This window comes from Entelurus aequoreus, linkage group LG11, assembly GCF_033978785.1.
Source record: "Entelurus aequoreus isolate RoL-2023_Sb linkage group LG11, RoL_Eaeq_v1.1, whole genome shotgun sequence".
Taxonomy (NCBI): domain Eukaryota; kingdom Metazoa; phylum Chordata; class Actinopteri; order Syngnathiformes; family Syngnathidae; genus Entelurus; species Entelurus aequoreus.
This window is the reverse complement of record NC_084741.1, coordinates 36,214,977-36,238,978: the sequence shown is the minus strand read 5'-3', so window position 1 is coordinate 36,238,978 and position 24,002 is coordinate 36,214,977. Positions and strand designations below refer to the sequence as shown.

The window sequence follows — 24,002 nt, the reverse complement described above, 5'->3', positions numbered from 1 at the left end:
TGTTGTTATTTAATATAGCGACATTTTGCCTGAGAAATGCCATAGCTAATCTGTATGACATTGTGGAAAATGAACTTTACCAATTACATGTGCATGTACAGTAATTTGCACACCTTATTAAATACTTGACATAGATAGAAATATAGAGATTATGCAGATGAGTATCCAGTTAATGCAATAGTTCACAGTAATCCAATGATGCTACATGCATACATTACTCATATACTGTACATATCTAAATCTGGGCATCAAAGAGCTTAGAGTACCCAGATGGTGACTGCATGACTATTTCAGTCGAATGCACTGACCGTTATGCAATCAATTTCAATCTTATTTACTTTGGATGTTTTTTTCCCATTGCATGATTTATATTTGATATGTCATCTAGTTGGATGTGGCGACTTCTTAATATAACATGCTCTTCACTGCAAATTCCTGTGCAAATGTTTGACCAAATGCTCATGCTTTACATAACATGCACATTCTGGTGATATGATGAGAGCTAAGCCGATGAGAACAGAGGTACTTTTGGGGGATAACTAAGTCAACATCAAATGGTTCTTTGAAAACCAAGATGGTGTTTGAATCTTTTGCTGTCTTTTTCCCCACACAACCCCAGGAGGAATTTTGACCCAATGTGTGTTATGTCAGGACTGACAACTCCCAGGTCCCTTTGGGTGTTCCATACCATGCATGCCAGTGCTGCTGCAGCATCACACAGCCATGCAGATGGATCCCTCCAGCCAGTGGAATGCATTTGGCACCCAAAGAAAGCCAATAAAGCATTTATTCCCACATAACTCTCCAGTAGTGTGTACAGTACTCTTCTACAGACAAGAGTCCATTTTGTGAGGACTTTAGCAGTAAAGTCGAGGTCATCTAAGGGCATGTGAGTTCCGTCCAATTACGAGGAATTTTGCTCCAGAGACCTGATTGTTGCTGCAATAACCACATGGCTCAGTATGTGTACTCCCGCTGGATCAATAATTCATTGTGAGGAAAGGTTTGTTTGCATATTGACCAGAAGCTACACTGATAAACTCAGTTAAAAGAAATTAACTTGTGTCCTTGTTTTGATAGGAGACAGAAAACCTTGTTTGACTGTCCCTTACACTACACTTTTATTCATCACATACATACTTATAGTCAATGTTGCAGTGAAATACCTCAGAATCATTCCCAAGTGTGTAAAACACAATTTACAATTGGATATAAAATGCATTTAACAAATAAAACTAAATAGACCACATTGCAAAGACCTGCCCCCGACATCTGTTCCTGTGTACTAGACGGTTTTCACTATCACTATCACTAATAAATGTCATAAGAACAAGATTTTTGCACAATATTGTATATTTACAGTATGTGCACACTATACAACACTGATAAGGTGGCTGGAAGTTATGCTTGATGCTTCTGTACAAAAGGCAATTAGGGGTGAAATAAGCGCAACCTCGTCCATGCCGTCTGCACATCTAATTGCACACACAGATCTGAGTGTTGCACTGACTGATGGCTCAGAAGAGGAACTTTGAAAGGGTGAACCGATGTAGAATGCGTGCGCGTGCACCGTACAGTCAGGTCCTCGTTAAGGCCGATATCTGTGATCCAAATACGGCATTGTCAAGTGGTTACCACCAATAACTAGACTTTCTAGAAAAAGGAACAGAACAATGATGTATATCAAACTAGACTTATAAAATTTTTGTGAGTTTCAGTTTGACAACTATTGCCCTTAGAAGAAATTGTGGGGGTTTGGGTAAACAATAGTTTAATCCATCCATCTTCTTACGCTTATCTGAAGTCGGGGCGCGGGGGCAGCAGCCTAAGCAGGGAAGCCCAGACTTCCCTCTCCCCAGCCACTTCGTCCAGCTCCTCCCGGGGGATCCCGAGGCATTCCCAGGCCAGCTGGGAGATATAGTCTTCCCAACGTGTCCTGGGTCTTCCCCGTGGCCTCCTATCGGTCGGACGTGCCCGAAACATCTCCCTAGGGAGGCGTTCTGGTGGCATCCTAACCAGATGCCCGGACCACCTCATCTGGCTCCTCTCAATGTGGAGGAGCAGCGGCTTTACTTTGAGCTCCTCCCGAATGACAGAGCTTCTCACCCTATCTCTAAGGGAGAGCCCAGCCACCCGGCGGAAAAAGCTCATTTCGGCCGCTTGTACCCATGATTTTGTCTTTTCGGTCATAACCCAAAGCTCATGACCATAGGTGAGGATGGGAACGTAGATCAACCGGTAAATTGAGAGTTTTGCCTTCCGGCTCAACTCCTTCTTCACCACAACGTATCGATACAGCGTCCACATTACTGAAGACGCCGCACTGATCCGCCTGTCGATCTCACGATCCACTCTTCCCTCACTTGTGAACAAGACTCTGAGGTACTTGAACTCCTCCACTTGGGGCAAGATCTCCTCCCCAACCCGGAGATGGCACTCCACCCTTTTCCGGGCAAGAACCATGGACTCGGACTTGGAGGTGCTGATTCCCATCCCAGTCGCTTCACACTCGGCTACGAACCGATCCAGTGAGAGCTGAAGATCTTGGCCAGATGAAGCCATCAGGACCACATCATCTGCAAAAAGCAGAGACCTAATCCCACAGCCACCAAACCAGACACCCTCAACGACCTGACTGCGCCTAGAAATTGTGTCCATAAAAGTTATGAACAGAATCGGTGACAAAGGGCAGCCTTGGCGGAGTCCAACCCTCACTGGAAACGGGTTCGACTTACAGCCGGCAATGCGGACCAAGCTCTGACACTGATCATACAGGGAGCGGACCGCCACAATCAGACAGTCCGTTAAACCAAACTCTCTGAGCACTCCCCACAGGACTTCCCGGGGTACACGGTCGAATGTCTTCTCCAAGTCCACAAAGCACATGTAGACTGGTTGGGCAAACTCCCATGCACCCTCAAGGACCCTGCCGAGAGTATAGAGCTGGTCCACAGTTCCACGACAATAGTTTAATATTTTGGTATTTTCATTAATGAAAAGTACAATCCCATAACCTAATTTACTGTATGTAATTAAGCAATTGTGTCAGAATAATGCCTGTATAGTCAAATATAAGGATTTCAGTGCATTGTTGCTGAAAAGGCCAGTTAGAGATAGTAGGGCTTAAAGGGGAACTGCACTTTTTTTGGAATTTTGCCTATTGTTCACAACCATTATGAGAGACAAGAACACATGTCTTTTTTTTGGGGGTGGGGGATTTTAAAGATGATAAAAAAAAACACTCGGAAGATGTGGCTAATGGGACTCACTCTTGTAGCCTTCAAAGCCCTCTAAAATAACTTCAAAACCCTCCATCAACGTTTTATATACACACTGCAAGTATATTTATATAATGTAGTAACAGACAAGTTCATAACAATATGTAATATTTACAATTTTTACCATATTTTGGTAATTTTAATCATTGCCGGAATTAATTATTTGGAAACAACTCCTTCCTGTTACAAACACGCAAGTTTGTTCTAATCATGGCAGATTCGGTAACAAACAATGAAGAGGACTATTTTTGGACAAATGAGGACTCACAACCTTATCTTTTATGGAGGAATGAACTACTGCTTTTAGAAGCCAGTACAAAGGAAGAGTGAGACGTCGAAGCAGACATAAGTCGAGAGAGTGAGTTAAGAGTGAATCGAAGCTGCAAAATGTGGAACCTGAAGCCAAGCTGAACCAAACAGACAACTGTCCATCCAGTGACTCACACTTTAAATTGATCATGATACACGCAGCACGTCATGTTTGTATCATAAACAAAACATGAAATGTGGGCTAATACTTTACAGATACTGTAATATGATTGATAATGTTTTTAAGTCAGTACAGATTGGTGTCTTATCGCATTATGTTGTGCATTACAAACTCAAACGCGTTTTGTACTGACGTAGAAGCTAGCTTATAGCTTGTAGTAGTTAGCTTCTACGGCTAATACCGTAGCGCGCCGATGTGTTAGTATGCTAGAAAAGGAGTTATTCAGTGTTCGTTCTTACAATAATAATGCCGCTACAGCTTGGTTATTATACAGTTTACGAAACGTAAATTAAGTATTGTTGATGGTTTTAATGCATTTTTAAAGTGATTCAGAGGTTTAATTCATTGCTCCCATTAGCTGCATTGCTAGCCACCAAGAACTAGCCAATTTGTATATGTTAGAAAGCGAAAAAAAACAAAACTATTGTCTTCTTGTCTCATAAGGATTGTGAACTATAGGCAAACACTTTTCGTATGATTCGGTTTTTGATTAACATTTTCGCCCTGGTTTTCTTGTTGTTGGAGTAAGCGAGTGCACTATAGGGTGTTATAGGGCTGCACGACTTTGAGAACAAACCATATTGTGATTTTTCTTTCCAAAATTGAGATGCGATTTGATTTGCAATTTTTTTATATTTGTACATAAAAATACATAAAACTGGGAAAATAACAAGTGAAGGAAGACATGTTACTTTTAGACTGTCAGTCAACATGTTATTGTCCTAATGTGCCATACATTACAACAATATGCAGTAATTTATTTTTAAAAAAAAAATGGCTTAATGCAGACAGACTCAAAGCTTTTGCCTCTTAAAGTACCAGTGGAGTGGAAAAACAAGTGACTTTATATGCTTAGTTATGTTTCTCTATATCCATTAATAATAACCATATCCAATTGTATTAACAATCCGCAAAGAATGTGAAATAACGTTTAAACATCACCAAATGCCAAAATTTCAGACGGCCATTTTGAATAATCTGCTGGAATGGTCAACTGGAAATGTGCAAAACTTGGAAGGAGATGTGCTGTCTGTAATTCACAAACCCTTTGTAAAACAAGAACACATATTCGTAAATAAATAGCTAACAATTGAGTCAACAGATCGAGGGTCCTCTATTGCGTCACTAAAATCCTCTAAAAAACATCCAAAAACCGCCAACAATATTCCATTTACATGTCATGACCTGAATATTAACTAAATATGACTGATATTGTTATTATAAGTGGCAACACAGACAGCCTATTTTAGCGGCACATTGATAGAATTAAGCTAGTGCTAGCTTACGCTTTTATTGTTGATATACTGAGCCGGCGGCTGCTTCTGCGTCGTCTCAAACTTGGTAAAAATTCATTCTAGATTATAATGTATGCATCTCTCACCTAGTAGTAAACAGATGTGGCCATGGACCGACAGGCTGGTCGACTTTGACATCCTCCGAGATGGGAAAAAAGACGGCAATTTTTTTTAACCCTTTGTGAGGAGTGTGACTGGTTCTTCATCTAAACCAGGGCTATTCAACTACATAATGAAGAGAGCCACAGTTTTAAGAGCCCAAGGGCTCTGGGGCCGGGCATCGAAATGTGGATGTTTTGTCAGAAAGTGCCTCCGTAGGTTATATTTATTTGAGACTGTGTTTACTTTGCAATTAAGTAATCGGCTTTCACACAGCACTGTCAATAAATTCATTATTTTGCCCTCGCTACTCGTTTCTAGCATGTGCAGATAGTTAACAGTATGAATAAAAAGAAGCTCTTGTTTTTGTTGATGATTGATGTTCATACTTTTGAACTATTTTACTTCTTTAGTTTTATTTCTTTACACTTCTTCCTTCATTTAGGTTTGTAAGACTGAAAACATAAACATAACTGTAAAACATCCATTGTGTATTTCACATAAATAATGTCCATTGTGTATTTTACATAAATAAAATAGGTTTAGTGTTAATATATTCTCAAAAACTACAAATGTTTACACATATAGGAATTACGCAACATTCACACACCAAACATTGTATGTGACTTATCACTATTAGCGTTGTCACCCTCTACTCATGAATTTTAGCACTACATGTATTAGACGAAGTTTGATAGTTACTCTCAAACATAAAAACAACACAACCATGAATACAAAAGACATCACAAAGTCAGCGATACAATACAAAACTGAATATATTTATGCACAAATTATGTCTACTTACAAATGTTTGACCATGTTTCGTGATGAAGCTCACACGCTGGGATTTCTACCATTGTTACTGCTTGTCTGATTAATATGTCTGTCGCTTAAAAGGTCCGCCAGAAATCCATGACTCGAGGACTTGCTCTGGTTAGAACATTCATATTTTGTTGTCCAGTCGTTGTTAAAAGTCAGATTTTTGCAATTTATTTAGATTTATTTCCCAGGGTTGAATGAGTAGTCTTCTTCTACTTACCCCACTACTGCTTCACTGCCTTGCTGTTGCCCCATGCGGGGTGGCGGGGGTACTACATACATGTTCAAACCTAGTTTTAATGGTTTCATCAGGCCTATTTGGGTGATGTTCAGCGGGACACATTAACAGCGTTGGCGGGCCGGATGTGGCCCGCGGGCCGCCAGTTGAATAGACCTGATCTAAACAGAGTTATGTGAGCGTCCCATTGGTCGGCATCCCAGCAGAGTAGAAATTGTACAGTTAGTGTTTGTTTTATTATGGTTTATTATGGTTAGTTTGTAAGTTTAGCACCTAGCAATGCTGCTGATGCTATATCGTTTCAATAAAGCTTAATCCGTTTAGCACTCGGCTTCTAAAACTTAATGCTCATCCTCCTTGTTTTCGCACATTTTGTAAGTCTTTTGATGTTATAAATCAGATGTATATGATAATAGCTTCAATATAGAGGCAACTTGTTTTACCATTCTACTGGTACTTTAAACTGAATAAATAATCAATAAAAACCAAACAGTGTTTATAATGTAATGTATTCATAATATACAATAATAATGCAAGTAACCATTTAAAAGTATACAACTTTTTTTGTCATTATTGTAGAATTGTTTACAGTTGTACTGTAATTGAAAGGTAAATAACATAGTTATCCTAAATAAATCAACAAACCAAATAAAATAAAATGGACTCTCATTTCTGTAAGCAGATATTTAACTTGAATAATTCATGAACATCGTAAAACTGAATTTTTTTCTCAGTTGGAAAACTAGGTCGGACGCAGTCTTTTCCTTTGTTGCCACCTTACTCGTTCGTCCATGTTGATGGGCTCATATTGCCATCTGATTTGAAGCTGAAATATTCCCACAACAGGTAATTTGGCTTTGTAATCATATTTTTTTTTCCTCCAAATTTGTATTAATTTGCAGAACTTCTCACTGGCAAGTTGTAGGGCTCTCTGTCTGTGCTTCCTGTGTGTGTAAAGCTGGCGGTCTTGCTCTCTGCCCGCTGAGACAAAGATTGTGGATGACTGAAAAGAGGGTTCACTGCGTTCAGTTAATTGTACGATGCACACAGTGAGACCTTTTCTCCCTGTTTGATGAGAGAGACGAAAAAACGCATGGATCATCAACAATTCGGATTGGCGAACATGTCTGTCACTCAGCCCTAGGGTGTTACTTCAGCAATCAACAAGGGATTACTGTACTTTGATTTAGGTAAGCAAACTCACTGTCTGGATCACATGTTATTGTGAAAGCAGCACAATAAGGTTGATAATATTGAGCAAATACACAAACTTATTCTTGGGTGCTTTTCCAGACATATTGTGGGGCATCATTGATCGCTTTTGTATTGATCACTACTGATGCAACTCAGTTGAAATATAAACAGGAGTTTTTAGTTACTTCGCGCTTCTCGCACACACTGCTTGGTGAAAGGGTGTTAAAGAGGGTCTTGACTTGCCTGTCACTGGTGAAGATTTAAAGATGGAACAGAGATGACCTTTCCAGTCTTCACTGAGGCTCTCAGACGCAGTGATTGGATCACCTGGCATGACAAATATGAATATGAATCAGAAATGACATGTATAAAGACAGTGGGAGACTGCACCATTAAACCTGAAGGTACCAGCTTTAATTTAATATACCCAACATAGGAATCAGTAATTAAAATATGCATGAGCCACTTATGTTAATCCTTGAATGGCCTCCTACTGATAGAGGCTGAATAATGATCTGTGGAAATCGGGCTTCATTTACAGTGCAGGCTTTGACAGAGCATTGTGATGGAAATCAGTGGTGATTTGTGTTAGTGGAAGAATATACAGAGCAGGAGGGAGGAGGGGGTATCTCCTTGGTGATAATACAATCCATCCCTCTCTCCCTCCATCTATCTCTCCTGTCCAGCCTACCCAGAATGACGAGGCGGTCCGTGTGCTGGAGAGGGGTCGCTGTGTGTTGGTCCTTCAGAGGATGTCGTCACAGTCGCCAGTGAAGGGAGGAGGGAGAGAGGCGGAGGAGGAGGCAAAGAAGAGGAGGTAAAGCCACTCCACAAATCCCTGCCTTCCCCTTTCTCACTATACCGCTTTTCTCCCTGACATCACTCCACCTCTCATCATTCTCTATGGATCACATTCAGACATGCATCCATCACAACTCTGGGAGCTCACTCTTCCGGAGACATTAATTCGGGAGCTTTAGTAGACTACAGAGGGTGGGGAGCTGAACACAGGACTCTGGATGGATGGGTGAGCAGGGCATGCAACAGTAAACGTGGTAACGTTGCCGGCGTGCGGGGCAAGGATGCTGCGGGATCAGAGGCTGCTGCTGCACGCAGCCTTAGTGGAGCAGGAGGAGGACGAGGACGAAGACGGGGAAGGGTCCGAAGGAAGCAGCAGCAGCGACAGTACCGGCCGGACAGAGCCGCCGACTCTGCCCACGTTCGACGTGCCCTACTTCCGCTACATAGATGACGAGGGCACAGAGGGCGAGGAGGAATGGAGCAGCAACCGCTCGCTGTCCTCCATGGACGAGGACTCGTCCACTGACTCTGTTGTATCTGACAGGTACACGGTGGTGTCAGGAACCCCAGAGAAAATACTGGATCACCTGCTGGGCTACCTGACGCTTGAAGAGGACCATCTGGCGTCACAGGTCAAAGAGTCCGGTCAGTGCAAACACAACTCTACAGCTTTTGTATTGAAACCGGTTCTATGATATCATCATATCTGCAAAAAATGCCATACTTTCCTTTCTACTTTTACGTCTCCCTGTCCCCAAAAGTGCAGTGGTTCTTTACACAGAGCAGGCTGGGTAGTTTTGGAATGGAAACAGATACACCGTTTGCCTGGCATCAACCACATTGGCTGCAGGTACGCTCATAATATTGTCACACTGTTGCCAAGCAAGAGGAGACCCTCTGTTGCTAAAGCTTGGATGAGAAATGGTGATTGCAGTCGGGAGAGACTATTTACAGTAAGGAGGGGGTGAGTCCTGAAAGGAACAGAGGAAAGAGAAATGGAGAGAGAGGATTTCTGTACTATATGCATTCCTGGGAAATGGAGATGATCACAAGTTGTCATGGGAATGGAAGCAAGCGAAAATCCTTACAGGCAGTCCTTACTAGTTTGGATGAGGAGGTGAATGAAATTGATCGGAATGTTGTCTCATGGGATGTGTTTGACAATCAGAGTCAACACAGGAGTGTTGGAATATGAACATTTCAAACAAGGTTATCCCTCCTTGCATGTACATTGACAAGAAAACCATTTACCTTTACAGTAAGTTGCTGGGGTTGTTGAGGAGTCATTGAGCATGAGTTGACCATGCAAGTCGTGCAGTAAAGGTCTCTGCAGGGAGCGTGACATCCCAAGGTTAAAAAGCTACACATCTATAAAAAAGGAAACAATTGATCTCCACTGAGTCATGTGCAATACGCTTTCAGACTTGCTCGCCGTATAACATGCTTGCTGATAATCTTTTTTTTCTTATCCGGTTGACAGCTGCAGGGATGCCAGAGCCTATCCCAGCTTGCTTAGGTCAAAGAGCAAAATGATTGCACTGGACTAGTTGATTTCAAGTAATTCAAAGGCCAATCCCAAATCAGCAAAAAGGCAGCTATGTGAAGCACTACACTAACACTACTAATTAATTTTGAGATCAGACTCAGTCAATAATTCCTAAATTCAGTTTGCAGCATGCAATGTGTGTAATACAGAGTGTAAGGATTACAACTCCATGCATTTTAGGCTTCTTGATGGCGGCTTCCGTCAATAGGAGAATCACTTATATGTGTACTTATTGAAATAGAAATATGATTGTCAGGTTGATTGATGCCATGGTAGATTGACAGTGAATCCATTAATCCATCCATCCATTCATTTTCTGCCGCGTGTCCTTTTCGGGGTCGTGGGTGTGCTGGAGCCTATCCCAGCTGCACTCGGGCGAAAGACTGGGTACGCCCTGGACAAGTTGCTAACTTTTATCGCAGGGCCAACACAGATACACAGACAGCATTCACACTCACATTCACACACTAGGGCCAATATAGTGTTCCCAATTAACCTATCCTCATGATGAAATGAATCTGAAAGGACACACAGATTTGACTCAATGCTTAATGACACAATAGAATACAACTGCTATAGCCATTAAATATACCGTACTATTAATACAGTATGGCTCCATACATTGAGATGAGATAAGATAAGGTGCTTATGATCTTATATATACTTTCAAAACTTTTTTGTGGCCTCAGTATGACTCTAGTTGACAAAAAATGTTATGTTTCTTAAGATCTTATACTATGTAGCCTTTCCAATCATTGTCACAAAAATCGCCAAAAGAAAACACTTACTTTTATACTTGGGTAATCCTGTTGATGGTTTTTGGAATTATGGTGACAAATGATGACGATTCAAACTCCAGGTTTATAAATGTCAGGCTTGGTCAAGAGATAGGACTCAGATGCAGAGTAGGGAATAATTCGGCAGGCTTTTATTTTAAAAGCTTCCTTTCACCTCCAGAGTCAGGGCAATTCAATATATACAATAACTAAACTAGTCGGCGAAAAAGGTTCCAAAAAAAAAGGGACAACCGAAAATCACTCCGAAAGGAGGAAAACCCAAAAACAATGACGCGCCGTATATACTATGAAACTTATTATAAACACAAAACGCTCCAACAGGAGGAAGAAACAATGGCTATGAAAACTTCTACACTTTCTGTAATCTAATAAAGGTTAACAAAAAATGTCTCACAAAAAATTGAGGAAAAGAAAGAACTGTAAGAAAAACTGAAAACTCACCAATTTGGCTGTAAAACTAATGAACACAAAATCACTCTGCTGAGGAGGAGAAAAAGAAAACTCACAATAGCTACAAAGGAATTCAGGATCAAGGTATACAAACACGAGACGAGGCAAGGCATGGACAGGAAGCTAGAGAGGCACGAATTAACGAGACAATCTGGCACAGAACAAAGGGAGGCGTGGGTTTATAAGACACATGAGGGTAATGGGGAACAGGTGGAAACAATCAGGGGTCAGGGATGATGTCAGACTGATGACACAAAAGGAAGGGCAAGTGATCTGAAACGAGAGGAGTTACTTTTCAAACTAAAACATGCAATTCACAAGACAGAAGAAACCAAGGAAAGACATCTCTCACCGCGGTGTGACAATATATATATGTATATATATATATATATATATATATATATATATATATATATATATATATATATATATATATATATATATATATATATGTATTTATACACAAATTATATTCTTACTTATTTGTGTATTTTTCTGCATTGTTAAAACTTTTTTAAGGTGAGGTAAAACTCTAAATAATGATGTCTCTGTCAAAGCATGTAGTTGTGGCAACACTTTAAAGAATGTTTACAATGAAAACAAGACAAAAAATATAATTATAACCACAATTTTTTCATAATTCCCACCAAAAAGCAATTTTTGTCTAAATGTTAATTATTCTGTTTCTAGTGACTGATTCCTTGATTTAAAAAAACTAAAGCTTGTTTAAACAAAAACAAAAAAGAACTATAATAACGAGCCAGTCTTTTGAACAACTCTTTGAAAGAACGGCTCCTCAAGGGTCCGCTCCCTTCAAAGAGCCATAAATCCCATCTCAAGTAATTACTTAATTTTTTTAAGGATATTTTGTTTTTGCTAATCCTATATTGTCATCTGAACAGGCAGAAATAACACCACCTCTATCTGCTAATCATTTGCAAACACCCGAGTCTTGCCTGTTATCACTTTTCTTGACCAGATTTAATGCAATCCATTTACAGCAACACTTGGGCTAACCTTCAGACGGGCAAAACAACACACACACACTACATTGGCTGAAAATACAAAACCCAAAACCAGTGAAGTTGGCACGTTGTGTAATTAGTAAATAAAAACAGAAAACAATGATTTGCAAATCCTTTTCAATGTATATTCAATTGAATAGACTGCAAAGACAAGATATTTAATGTTCGAACTGAGAAACTTTTTTTTTTTTTTCGCAAATAATCATTAACTTAGAATTTAATGGCAGGAACACATTGCAAAAAAGGTGGCACAGGGGCATGTTCACCACTGTGTTACATGGCCTTCCATTTTAACAACACTCAGTAAACATTTGGGAACTGAGGAGACCAATTTTTGAAGCTTTTGAGGAATTCTTTCCCATTCTTGCTTGATGTACAGCTTAAGTTGTTCAACAGTCCGGGATCTCCGTTGTGGTATTTTAGGCTTCATATTGCGCCACACATTTTCAATGGGAGACAGGTCTGGACTACAGGCAGGTCAGTCTAGTACTCGCACTTTTTTACTATGAAGCCACACTGTTGTAACACGTGGCTTGGCATTGTCTTGCTGAAATAAGCAGTGGCGTCCATAATAACGTTGCTGGGATGGCAACATATGTTGCTCCAAAACCTTTCAGCAATAATGGTGCCTTCACAGATGTGTAAGTTACCCATGCCTTGGGCACTAATACACCCCCATACCATCACAGATGCTGGCTTTTGAACTTTGCGCCTTTAACAATCCGGATGGTTCTTTTTCTCTTTGTTCCGTAGGACAGTTCCGTACACAGTTTCCAAAACAATTTGAAATGTGGGCTCGTCAGACCACAGAACACTTTTCCACTTTGCATCAGTGCATCTTAGATGAGCTCCGGCCCAGCGAAGCCGGCTGCGTTTCTGGGTGTTGTTGATAAATGGCTTTCGCTTTGCATGGTAGAGTGTGAATTTGCACTTACAGATGTAGCGACAAATTGTAGTTACTGACAGTGGTTTTCTGAAGTGTTCCTGAGCCCATGTGGTGATATCCTTTACACACTGATGTTACTTTTTGATGCAGTACTGCCTGAGGAAACGAAGGTACATAATATCATCGCTTACGTGCAGTGATTTCTCCATATTCTCTGAACCTTTTGATGATATTACGAACCGTAGATGGGGAAATCCCTAAATTCCTTGCAATAGCTCATTGAGAAATGTTGTTCTTAAACTGTTCAACAATTTGCTCATGCATTTGTTCACGAAGTGGTGACACTCACCCCATCCTTGTTTGTGAATGACTGAGCATTTAATGGAAGATGCTTTTATACCCAATCATGGCACCCACATGTTCCCAATTAGCCTGTTCACCTGTGGGATGTTTCAAATAAGTGTTTGATGAGTATTCCTCAACTTTTTCAGTCTTTTTTGCCACTTGTGCCAGCTTTTTTGAAACATGTTGCACTCTTCAAATTCCAAATGAGCTTATATTTGCAAAAAATAACGTTTTGTAGTTCGAATGTTAAGTATTCAATTGAATATAGGTTGAAAAGGATTTGCAAACAATTGTATTCTGTTTTTATTTACGATTTACACAACGTGCCAACTTCACTGGTTTTGGGTCCTGTACATTATAGGATGATAGCTGAGCGTGCTCAGATTGCTGTTCAGACACTTCATAACAGTTTGCTATGACTCAACTTACACGTTAACGCAATTGGCTTATCACGACATTTACAGCCTGAGATGGCCAACGTGTGCCATTGAAGATAAGCCTCGTGTGCAGGCTTGTTTGGACTTGCAGAGCTAAATAGAGAGAAATCCTCAGTGGGCTGCTGGAAGTCATCATCACAGGCATGAAGGACTTTTCCTCAGTGAAACGTCTCTTCTTTGAAATGTCTCAACTTCATACATGAGCTCTCTTTGCTGTAACTACAGTCATACTGATGCCAATATTTTAAAGGTCCAGCAGTACCTAAAAAGTATTGTTACAATGTGGAACCCCAAAAGTCAAATATTGGTTTAATTCCTAGTGGTTCAAATAGGAAATCATGTAAAACTGATTAATTTGTTTCAGGCTCATACAATCTTTATCAAGTGTCCAGTCCATGTTTTAAGTACCATTTCATTCCTAAATGCCATAGTTACAAGTAATCACTGTTTAATGGAACTAAAATAAAGTAAAACTATTGGACATAAAATGGAGCAGGAATGGGAAGGTGTTTTTAGAGTATTACTGTTACTTAGTGGTGCTTTCTATAGTATTGCAGGACTTGTTTAGCTGTGTGTAGCATAACACACTGAGCGTTATGGTTGTTTCTATGTACCGTTTAGGTAATGCAGAGATGTCCAAATGATGTCCACCAAACATCGTATACTTAAACACCAATGGATGCCAAGAGCGTTATAATATTTCAAATTTTGTAGAAAAGTCTAAAACCAATCTAATTTGCCAAGAAGTTGTATACAATATATTAGTGCTCTCAAACGATTGAGTTTTTGAATCAGATTAATCACACGTTTGAATTTAGATTAATCATGATTAAATTAAGTTTATTACTTGCTTGCACAATCTATATTGCCTTCAAAAAGACCCCCATATTTGGACACAAATGCTATGGTATTGTCAGACTGTCATATCAACACATTCTCTAAATGTTTTACTTAAATGTAGGTCTATTCACGTCTATTTTCTGCGAGCACACTAGTCAGCGTCTACTCACTCATATTTGCACTGAAATATGCATTGACCTGGTCACTGACCGTATAACAACCCGTTCTGCCTTTCAGGTAACCATTTGCCGTTAAGATATAGGAGCATATAAATTCAAAATAAATTATGTGGTTAATCTGCATTTATACTGTACATGGTTATTGCTATATTTATTTGTGATTAATCACATGAGTTAACTTTTTTTTGAAAATATCACAGCTATTATCAATACTACAACTTTTTCTCCCTACATTTTGCAATGTTTTTTTCACCCCATTTTTGTTGTAATATAAAACACCTGTGAGCCGAAAATGACCCTGCAGGCTGCACTTTAGATACCCCAGGTTTAAGTAATAGATAAGCAACATTGCATCAGCTTTGAAAAAAAAGATAATTTCTGTATGTAATGAACAGTAAATTGCATTGAGTAGCCAGACCCTTTCATATGTCTGATTCAGTGGTTATCATCACACTTGTTTTCTTTCCATCTCTGGCACCCTTCTATGGTGACGTCACAAAAAATACATTATTTAGGTAACATGATATGGTTGTTTACCTTTGGAGTTTCAACTGCAATAACATGTCTGTGTTGTGTTTACAGACACACTTCTAGACGACTTTCTGCTGACCTATCCAGTGTTCATGTCAACCAGCGATTTGTGCCAAGCTCTTCTGGGACAATATCCTTCAGAAACTTTCCCTATCATTCCCCTGCCATCCTAGCTAATAAGCCTTAAATCAGACTTACACACTGTACATTTGAAGTCAGGCTGTGTTGATGCCTTAACTCAACTCCACTTATTGCTGCAAGCGATGCAGAGTGAAGGAGCAAGCCATGGAGGCTCTGGAGAGGAAACAGAAAGTAGTGCACATGGTGTCCCAGTGGATGCTGCTCTGCAGGGGCTTCCTGAGAGAGGACGAGCACGTAAAATTGTTCATGAAGGTAGAGGACAAATGTACAAAAAAAAGGGCGTAAGCGTGTAACAGGGTGTAACAGGATGTAATAAAAATAGACGTTTCCTTCCAGACTTTGTACCGCTACATGCTGGATGACCTTTATGAGCACCCTGTCTTGGAGGGTGACGTGAGAGGGTTGCAGAAGCTCTACCAGTTGCATCGCAGACAGTGAGTATTAAAAGGGCATTAATAACAAATGACTACCCGTAAATACATACTGATGATCTGCAAAAACAGAATCATAATTTCTGCCTAAGTATTTGGTGCTGCAGCTCTGACTGGAAGTAGCGTGTCCTTTTACCACACAAAGGAAGAGCTTCTTCTCTGTTTGGAGCTTTTTAAATCTCATCAATACGTCCTTTCAGAGGGTTCAGAGGCTTTTGTGCATGAAATATAAAAGTCAGGGAGATTTTAATGCTGAAATACAGTAGTAGAGACAATCTGGCAAAGAAGTGGCCTATGTTTGTGTATCTTGACCAAAAGGGAGAACCTGCACACATAAAAGTCTGTGGTATTGCAGTCTACACTTGGACAGCAAACAGAGCAAAAGTAGGACATTTTAGAAACGGTTTACCAAATTGTTTTTTTTTTTGTTAGTTTGTTTGAATGTGAGTGTGAATGTTGTCTGTCTATCTGTGTTGGCCCTGCGATGAGGTGGTGACTTGTCCAGGTTGTACCCCGCCTTCCACCCGATTGTAGCTGAGATAGGCTCCAGCGCCCCCGCGACCCCAAAGGGAATAAGCGGTAGAAAATGGATGGATGGATGGATGTTTTTTATTGTGGGGGAGATAAAGCTTTTTGATGTTACCACATTAGACTGGGGGACAAGTCCAGGTTACTGAAGCAAGAAAGCAATTTTATTAGCCACACTTTGGCACATTCTGTCCTTGCAAGATAATAACCAAGCTCATCTTCTATGTAGTCTGCGGCTCATCGCATCATCTCATTTCTCTGCATGAAAATGTGCGAGGAACAAGCTGCACATTCATGAAATGATTATTTGCTGGTCAAATAAACACAGACTATTATTGTGGATACATGTGCATGTGCACCCTGTTATATACTGCATTGTGCACTTATTTCCTGCAATATATGTTTGTGTGTTTTAATAGCTATGTTGTATTTTTATGGCCTGACCATATCTATTGTGTAAAAGTAGCTCCAAATGTATACCACATTCTGTATGTATGCATTATTAATAGGTACTATTTAGTTTATTGCTATTGTGAAAGCGAAGCTGCCGTGCCTTTATTTAAAGGCCTACTGAAACCCACTACTACCGACCACGCAGTCTGATAGTTTATATATCAATGATGAAATCTTAACATTGCAACACATGCCAATACGGCCGGGTTAACTTATAAAGTGCAATTTTAAATTTCCCGCTAAACTTCCGGTTGAAAACGTCTTTGTATGATGACGTATGCGAGTGACGTCACTAGTTAAACGGAAGTATTGGTACACCTTTGAATCCAATACAAAAAAGCTCTGTTTTCATCTCAAAATTCAACAGTATTCTGGACATCTGTGTTGGTGAATCTTTTGCAATTTGTTTAATGAACAATGAAGACTGCAAAGAAGAAAGTTGTAGGTGGCATCGGTGTATTAGCGGCTGGCTGTAGCAACACAACCAGGAGGACTTTGACTTGGATAGCAGACGCGCTAGCCGACGCCCGCACGGATGATCGGGTGAAGTCCTTCGTCCTTCCGTCGATCGCTGGAACACAGGTGAGCACGGGTGTTGATGAGCAGATGAGGGCTGACTGGCGTAGGTGGAGCGCTAATGTTTTTATCATAGCTCTGTGAGGTCCGGTTGCTAAGTTAGCTTCAATGGCGTTGTTAGCAACAGCATTGTTAATCTTCGCCAAGCTGGAAAGCATTAACCGTGTAGTTACATGTCCAGGGTTTAATAGTATTGTTGATTTTTTGTCTATTTTTCCAGTCAGGGGTTTATTTATTTTGTTTATATCTGCATTTGAGCCCGATGCTATCACGTTATCTCCGTAGCTAAAGTGTTTCACCATTGTATTGTCGTGGGGATAAAAGTCACTGTGAATGTCCATTTCGCGTTCTCGGCTGTCATTTTCAAGAGGATATAGTATCCGAGGTGGTTTAAAATACAAATCCGTGATCCACAATAGAAAAAGGAGAAAGTGTGGAATCCAATGAACCCTTGTACCTAAGTTACGGTCAGAGCGAAAAAAGATACGTCCTGCACTGCACTATAGTCCTTCACTCTCACTTTCCTCATCCACAAATCTTTCATCCTCGCTCAAATTAATGGGGTAATCGTCGCTTTCTCGGTCCGAATCTCTCTCGCTGCTAGTGTAAACAATGGGGAAATGTGAGCAGCACTCCAGCTTGTGACGTCACGCTACTTCCGGTAGGGGCAAGGCTTTTTCTTATCAGCGACCAAAAGTTGCGAACTTTATCGTCGTTGTTCTCTACTAAATCCTTACAGCAAAAATATGGCAATATCGCGAAATGATCAAGTATGACACATAGAATGGATCTGCTATCCCCGTTTAAATAAAAAAATTCATTTCAGTAGGCCTTTAAGTTGTTTACGGCATAAAAAAAGAATACATATCTAAAGTGAAAAAAAATCTGGATTTGTGGAAATTGCCCATTTTATAGACAGCCACCTACTACTGCATGAACCTAAATGTCCTGCATTATTAAGGGGGAAATTAAAGATAATCTCATAATGTGAACAAATCCACACCAAAAATTTAAGGGTCGGTCCTTAAATTATGACCAGGCTTGAGCAAGTTTAGTGTAGGTTAGTTTTAGATAGGGATGTCCCGTCCGGTAATGGCTTTTTGCCAATATCCGATATCCGATATTCCGATATTGTCCAACTCTTAGTTACCGATACCGATATCAACCGATAACGATACATACAGTCATGGAATTAACACATTATTATGCCTAATTTGGACAACCAGGTATGGTGAAGATAAGGTCCTTTTTAAAAAAAATCATAAAATAAGATAAATAAATTAAAAACATTTTCTTGAATAAAAAAGAAAGTAAAACAATATAAAAACAGTTACATAGAAACTAGTAATTAATGAAAATGAGTAAAATTAACTGTTAAAGGTTAGTACTATTAGTGGACCAGCAGCACGCACAATCATGTGTGCTTACGGACTGTATCCCTTGCAGACTGTATTGATGTATATTGATATATAATGTAGGAACCAGAATTTTAATAACAGAAAGAAACAACCCTTTTGTGTGAATGAGTGTAAATGGGGGAGGGAGGTTTTTTGGGTTGGTGCACTAATTGTAAGTGTATCTTGTGTTTTTTATGTTGAGTTTATTAAAAAAATAAAAAATAAAAAAAGCGATACCGATAATTTCCGATATTACATTTTAAAGCATTTATCGGCCAATAATATCGGCAGGCCGATATTATCGGACATCTCTAGTTTTAGATAATCCTATTCACTGACACACCAACAGTGATGGTCCTACAGGAGTCAGAAACATCACCATGTGTGACTGCACCCCTCCTCCCCTCCCTGTGGACCCCAGCCTCCAATCAGAGTCTCTCTGGGGAGCTTCTGACCTGCTGCCCATTAGGAGCCAGTGCAAATGATCCGGCCTGATGGTGCTCATATAAAGCCGTACACTTTGTGTGGGTGTTACTAAGTGACATACTACACTATTTATGGCCTTTTTTGTACAATGATGCCCATTGGGAGAACAAGATTGGGCTGCTTTGTGCAACAGCGGGAGTGCAGAGTGACTCAATCTAGCTTCTATGCAAAAAGAAAGCCTGCCATTTGTTTCAAAGAGCTTAACAACTAGATTACGTTGCTTCTCTGGTAGAAACTGAAATACATAGCAATATGTTTTTATGAGCCCATGACGGCTACTGCCAAGCCAGTGGGGTCCCTTAGGGCAGGCTTTGTGCCAACACACCCATTGTAATACAAAGCAGCCAAATAGACACAGGGCTATCCATCATAGCCTTCCATCAGACCAAACCGAGGAGAATATATCGTGAATACATAAACAGATCACAGTGAAAGGTCTAAAAAAAATCCAGAAACCAATCTACTCTCACCTCCTTGACATTGAGTTTAAATAATGAAGTGAAGCCAGCACATACTCTTAACTTTGATTATAGACCGCGTGGGAGATGTATTTATGCAAATTGAAGAAAAAGATCACAAGATCCACTTTAAGGGCGAAATAATAAAACATGTTTGGGCCTGTGTTGGTGCTTTATTGTTTAATGTATTCTTTGTTTCTTTCAGAACGGAGGTGGAATATTCCCCTCAAAGAAAGGTGAGTGTTTATTTCTATTATGTAATAAAACAGGCCATCCTGCATATTGTGTACTTACTCTTTTGGATGTTAGAAGATTCCGTCTGTACGTTTCCTGCCTTGTTCGACATTGTTCCGTTCCCCAAATGTACGCATTTCCCTTTTTCCAGAGCAAAGCACTTTTCCACCAATTGAGCCTGAAAGAGAGCGGCCTTCTGTCCAAGGCCACACATAACAGAGAGACCAAGGAAGGTGAGACTTAAACAAATGCACAAATTCCTCACGTCATACGTTGTTCCTAAACATGTTCTAATGAGGTATATCCTCAGTAGTAGCACAATAGGAATTCCTCATAGTTTGACATGCACATTTCTGGGTTATGATAGGGCCCCTGGAAAACAATGCAAACGGCAGCAGCGCGGTGTACTGATGGGAAACATCTTGAGGAAGTGCTAAATTAGTTGATGACAACTGCTAGGTTAAAAACAGAAGACAGACAGCATGCAGTTCCTGGAAAGCAAGTGAGGAAAACCAGTGGAAAATTGCAGATTTCATTTGAAACCAGGAGGGAACTTGCTTTGCCAAAGCTCTGTAATTCCTAAACATTATGCGTCTTTGTATGTTTGGATATATAGTACAGCAGGCCAAATTCAAAATCGTTAATGTTCTTGCTTTGACTTTTTATTAATATTAATTTAATAATTTGCATGGAAATGTACTTTTGACCGATTAACATATTGGGTCGTATATACTGTACTTAAAGACTTATTGGCTTCTTTTTTTTTTTAATAACTACAAAATAAAGTCTTGTCTTGGGCTGTATTAAATGATAAATGATAAATGGGTTATACTTGTATAGCGCTTTTCTACTTTCAAGGTACTCAAAGCGCTTTGACAGTATTTCCACATTCACCCATTCACACACACATTCACACACTGATGGCGGGAGCTGCAATGCAAGGCGCTAACCAGCAGCCATCAGAGGCAAAGGGTGAAGTGTCTTGCCCAAGGACACAACGGACGTGACTAGGAAGGTAGAAGGTGGGAATTGAACCCCAGTAACCAGCAACACTCCGATTGCTGGCACAGCCACTCTATCAACTTCGCCACGCCGCCCCCTATTGTATTGGTGCCATACACAGTATAGTAAAACAATAAATTGGACATAGAATATTGAGATTACACAAAAATCTAAATTTATAGTTCCACCTAAAGTTGGTAGAAGGTTGGTACACGGACCAAAAAATAATCTATTTAAGTTTGTTGAAGATCTGGAAAACAGGGCTAATACAGGAATGTATTAATTAGAGGAGGGAATCTTTGGGCACCTCACGATTTGATTCAATTCCGATTCGATTCAGAGTCACTTTCCAATTTAGCAGGATTCTCGATACAAACCAAATCTTGCAATGTATTTTTTGGAATAACAATTATAACAAAGCCTTCTCTAAACAGGTTACAGGTTACTAAACATCCTTTTGGTTGCGGACGTATACCCGCACAAAGAAAGCATGGAGATGGCCTGAAAACGTCTTTTTAAAAATGATTAAAATTAATAAAAAATATTTTTGAAAATGATGAATCAATTTAGAAACGGAATAAATAAGTTATGTTGTATCTTATTTATTGCTATTATTTTCCCCAAATATTTTTATTGAATTTTGCAGACAATACAGCATGATGAATCATGGCAACAGCAAGTTGGAGTATCTGCACATTTTTCAATATGTAACATAATAAACCCCATCCCTTACCATACCCACCCACTTAATTCCCAAGGTAATTGTCGATTTATTGCTATTATTACTACTATTATTATCTCAATGTCATGTTTCATTAACTTATTATAATTATTTAGATTTTATTTCAACATATATTTCATACTATTTTTAGATGGCGTAATTTTAGTTATTCTCCAGTGTGGATGCCTCAAAGCGGGCGTTTATCCTCAATCCTGAGTGCCATGCCATGTTTTGTTATTGTCAAAAGTGCTGCTACTTTTTTTGTACTTTTTTGTACAGCACTTTGTGTTAGCCACTTGCCTGTATATGAAAAGTGCTATATAAATAAAGTTAAAAACGTTTTTTCTTTGATTACAAGCTACATGCTGCATGCAGATGCCTTTTTTAACATGTGTTCTAAAATATGGTTTCAACCAAATTCAGTCAATAGTTCATTTATTAGTGCATGTAAACATACTGTATGTGGGGTGGTGACGTTAAATTGTGTGGGTGGGGTAGGGGTCCATCACGAGTAATAATAATAATAAATAAGTAATATTAAACACCAACATGGGACCACACCAACAGACATACAGACACACAACCCTTTACACTCACAATCGCATTGACAGTTTACAGTCTCCAATTAACCTGAAATGCATGTTTTTTTTAACTATGGAAGTCCAAACAAGCACGAGGACCAAATAAAATATTCTGGCTTCTTGAGATTAGAAGGAATGGATTACAAAAGTGAATTAAAATATGGTTTATTATGGTAGTTGTAGTTTGTAGTGTGGTGGAACTGCACTGTGAAGAAACTATACAAGTATTGTTCTATCTGTATTGCAGTGCCGTGTCATGTGTACATCACAATGGACTCTTACCTGAGTATGATGGCCCATCCTGGGGTTGTGGCTCAGGAGCTGCTGCAGATGGTGGCAGACAGGATGGACGTCCCCCAGGGAGAACTAGTGCTGGTGGCTGTCACCTATCCTGGAGGTAAACACTTTTGTACAAGGTCACGTTTACAAGTGTGAATCCAGCCTCACTTACGGCTTACAGTACATTAGGTGGAGAGCCAACATTAAAGAGTTTGCTTTTATGAATATAATAATGTTCAGTTTGACACTGTAAGGGAAGTGTTGTTTAGTGTTGTCATCAGGTCCGTTGCTCGGAATTCTGGGCCCCCTGAAAGAGTACTGGTGTGGGCCCCTACACCCCATTAATTGCCACCTTCAATTTTCTTGTTTTTTAGTGTTCTTGATGCTGCCTGGAGTAATACACCCAATTTTTTCCCTTTTTTTTTTTTTTTTTTACATTTAAACACTTAACAAGTCAGAGTACTATTATGTAAATTATGTATTATTAGTATTTTTTTTAATTTAGGCTATTCAAAATTCCAATTAATAACACATTTTACAAGACCCCATTGAACACATTATGATAACGAGTGTGAGTCAGTGTGGGTGTACAGTGCTTGTTCATTTTGCCAAAATGAGAGTTTGCACGCATCATTTAACTCTGCTGCTATAAGCAACCCTGCAAAAGCAGGGCGCAATTGCGCAGGTGCGTACCTTAGAGCAGTGGTCCCCAACCACCGGTCCGGGGACCTGCACCGGTCCGTGACGCATTTTCAACCGGGCTGCACAGAGACCGGGCCGTGTTTTCTCCTACTTAACTTTCGCAAGTCCAACCAGACACACCAATAAGCTTGTTCATAGATGTATTATAAAAACTCCTGATAGGAAGTCACCATTTGCTATATTTGTTACATGGGACAATGCACATTAATAAACATATAAAATGTAAAGGTGCCAAATTGTAGCCAAAAGCTAGGTTCCATCTGCAGGTTGATGACCTAAGATCAGGGCAGGTCAGGAACAAAGTGACCATAGTAGTTAAAGTGCATAAGGCAGATGGAGAAGTGTTAAATTGTTGCATATAATACTCGTGCTGAAGGAAGGAAATACACATCTCCCTCTTGACTGGGCCAGTCAAAGTGCTTGTATTATTGCACATAGTCCTAATACACAAGTAGTTAGCAATAACGGATGTATTTAGACATGGAAAATTGGACCAAAAAAAGCTAACAGTATATCTACGTATTAAATATTGCACACAATATGAATATATAACTTTTAGAATGGAAATAGAAATTCACAGAAATCTATTGGATCTAATGGCAAGTATTTGTAGCTTCATGCTCTTGTCTTTGAATGTGATGTATCACCTATAACCCATTAGATACTAAAGCCCCAAAAAACTACTACTACTAGCAAAAATTAGTCTATTGAGAGCTTTTTTGCAAAGGGAAAAGGCAAGGTGCTCCCACTAATTCAACAATAT

General features: G+C 39.7%; 1 protein-coding gene across 3 annotated transcripts in view; it reads left to right on the top strand.

The window, feature by feature from the left end:
* Positions 1 to 24,002, top strand: part of LOC133660046 (rap guanine nucleotide exchange factor 5-like) — a 40,881-nt gene that overhangs the window by 4,504 nt on the left and 12,375 nt on the right. For 2 of the 3 annotated variants that reach the window (XM_062063101.1, XM_062063103.1), the window contains exons 2-9: positions 8,100 to 8,230; positions 8,759 to 8,859; positions 15,302 to 15,380; positions 15,499 to 15,643; positions 15,728 to 15,825; positions 19,926 to 19,956; positions 20,106 to 20,187; positions 22,506 to 22,655. In XM_062063101.1, coding sequence (XP_061919085.1) covers positions 8,100 to 8,230; positions 8,759 to 8,859; positions 15,302 to 15,380; positions 15,499 to 15,643; positions 15,728 to 15,825; positions 19,926 to 19,956; positions 20,106 to 20,187; positions 22,506 to 22,655 — 817 coding nt within the window. Of the gene's footprint in view, positions 1 to 8,099; positions 8,231 to 8,331; positions 8,860 to 15,301; positions 15,381 to 15,498; positions 15,644 to 15,727; positions 15,826 to 19,925; positions 19,957 to 20,105; positions 20,188 to 22,505; positions 22,656 to 24,002 lie in introns of those variants that run through there. The other variant, XM_062063104.1, reaches the window with a different exon arrangement.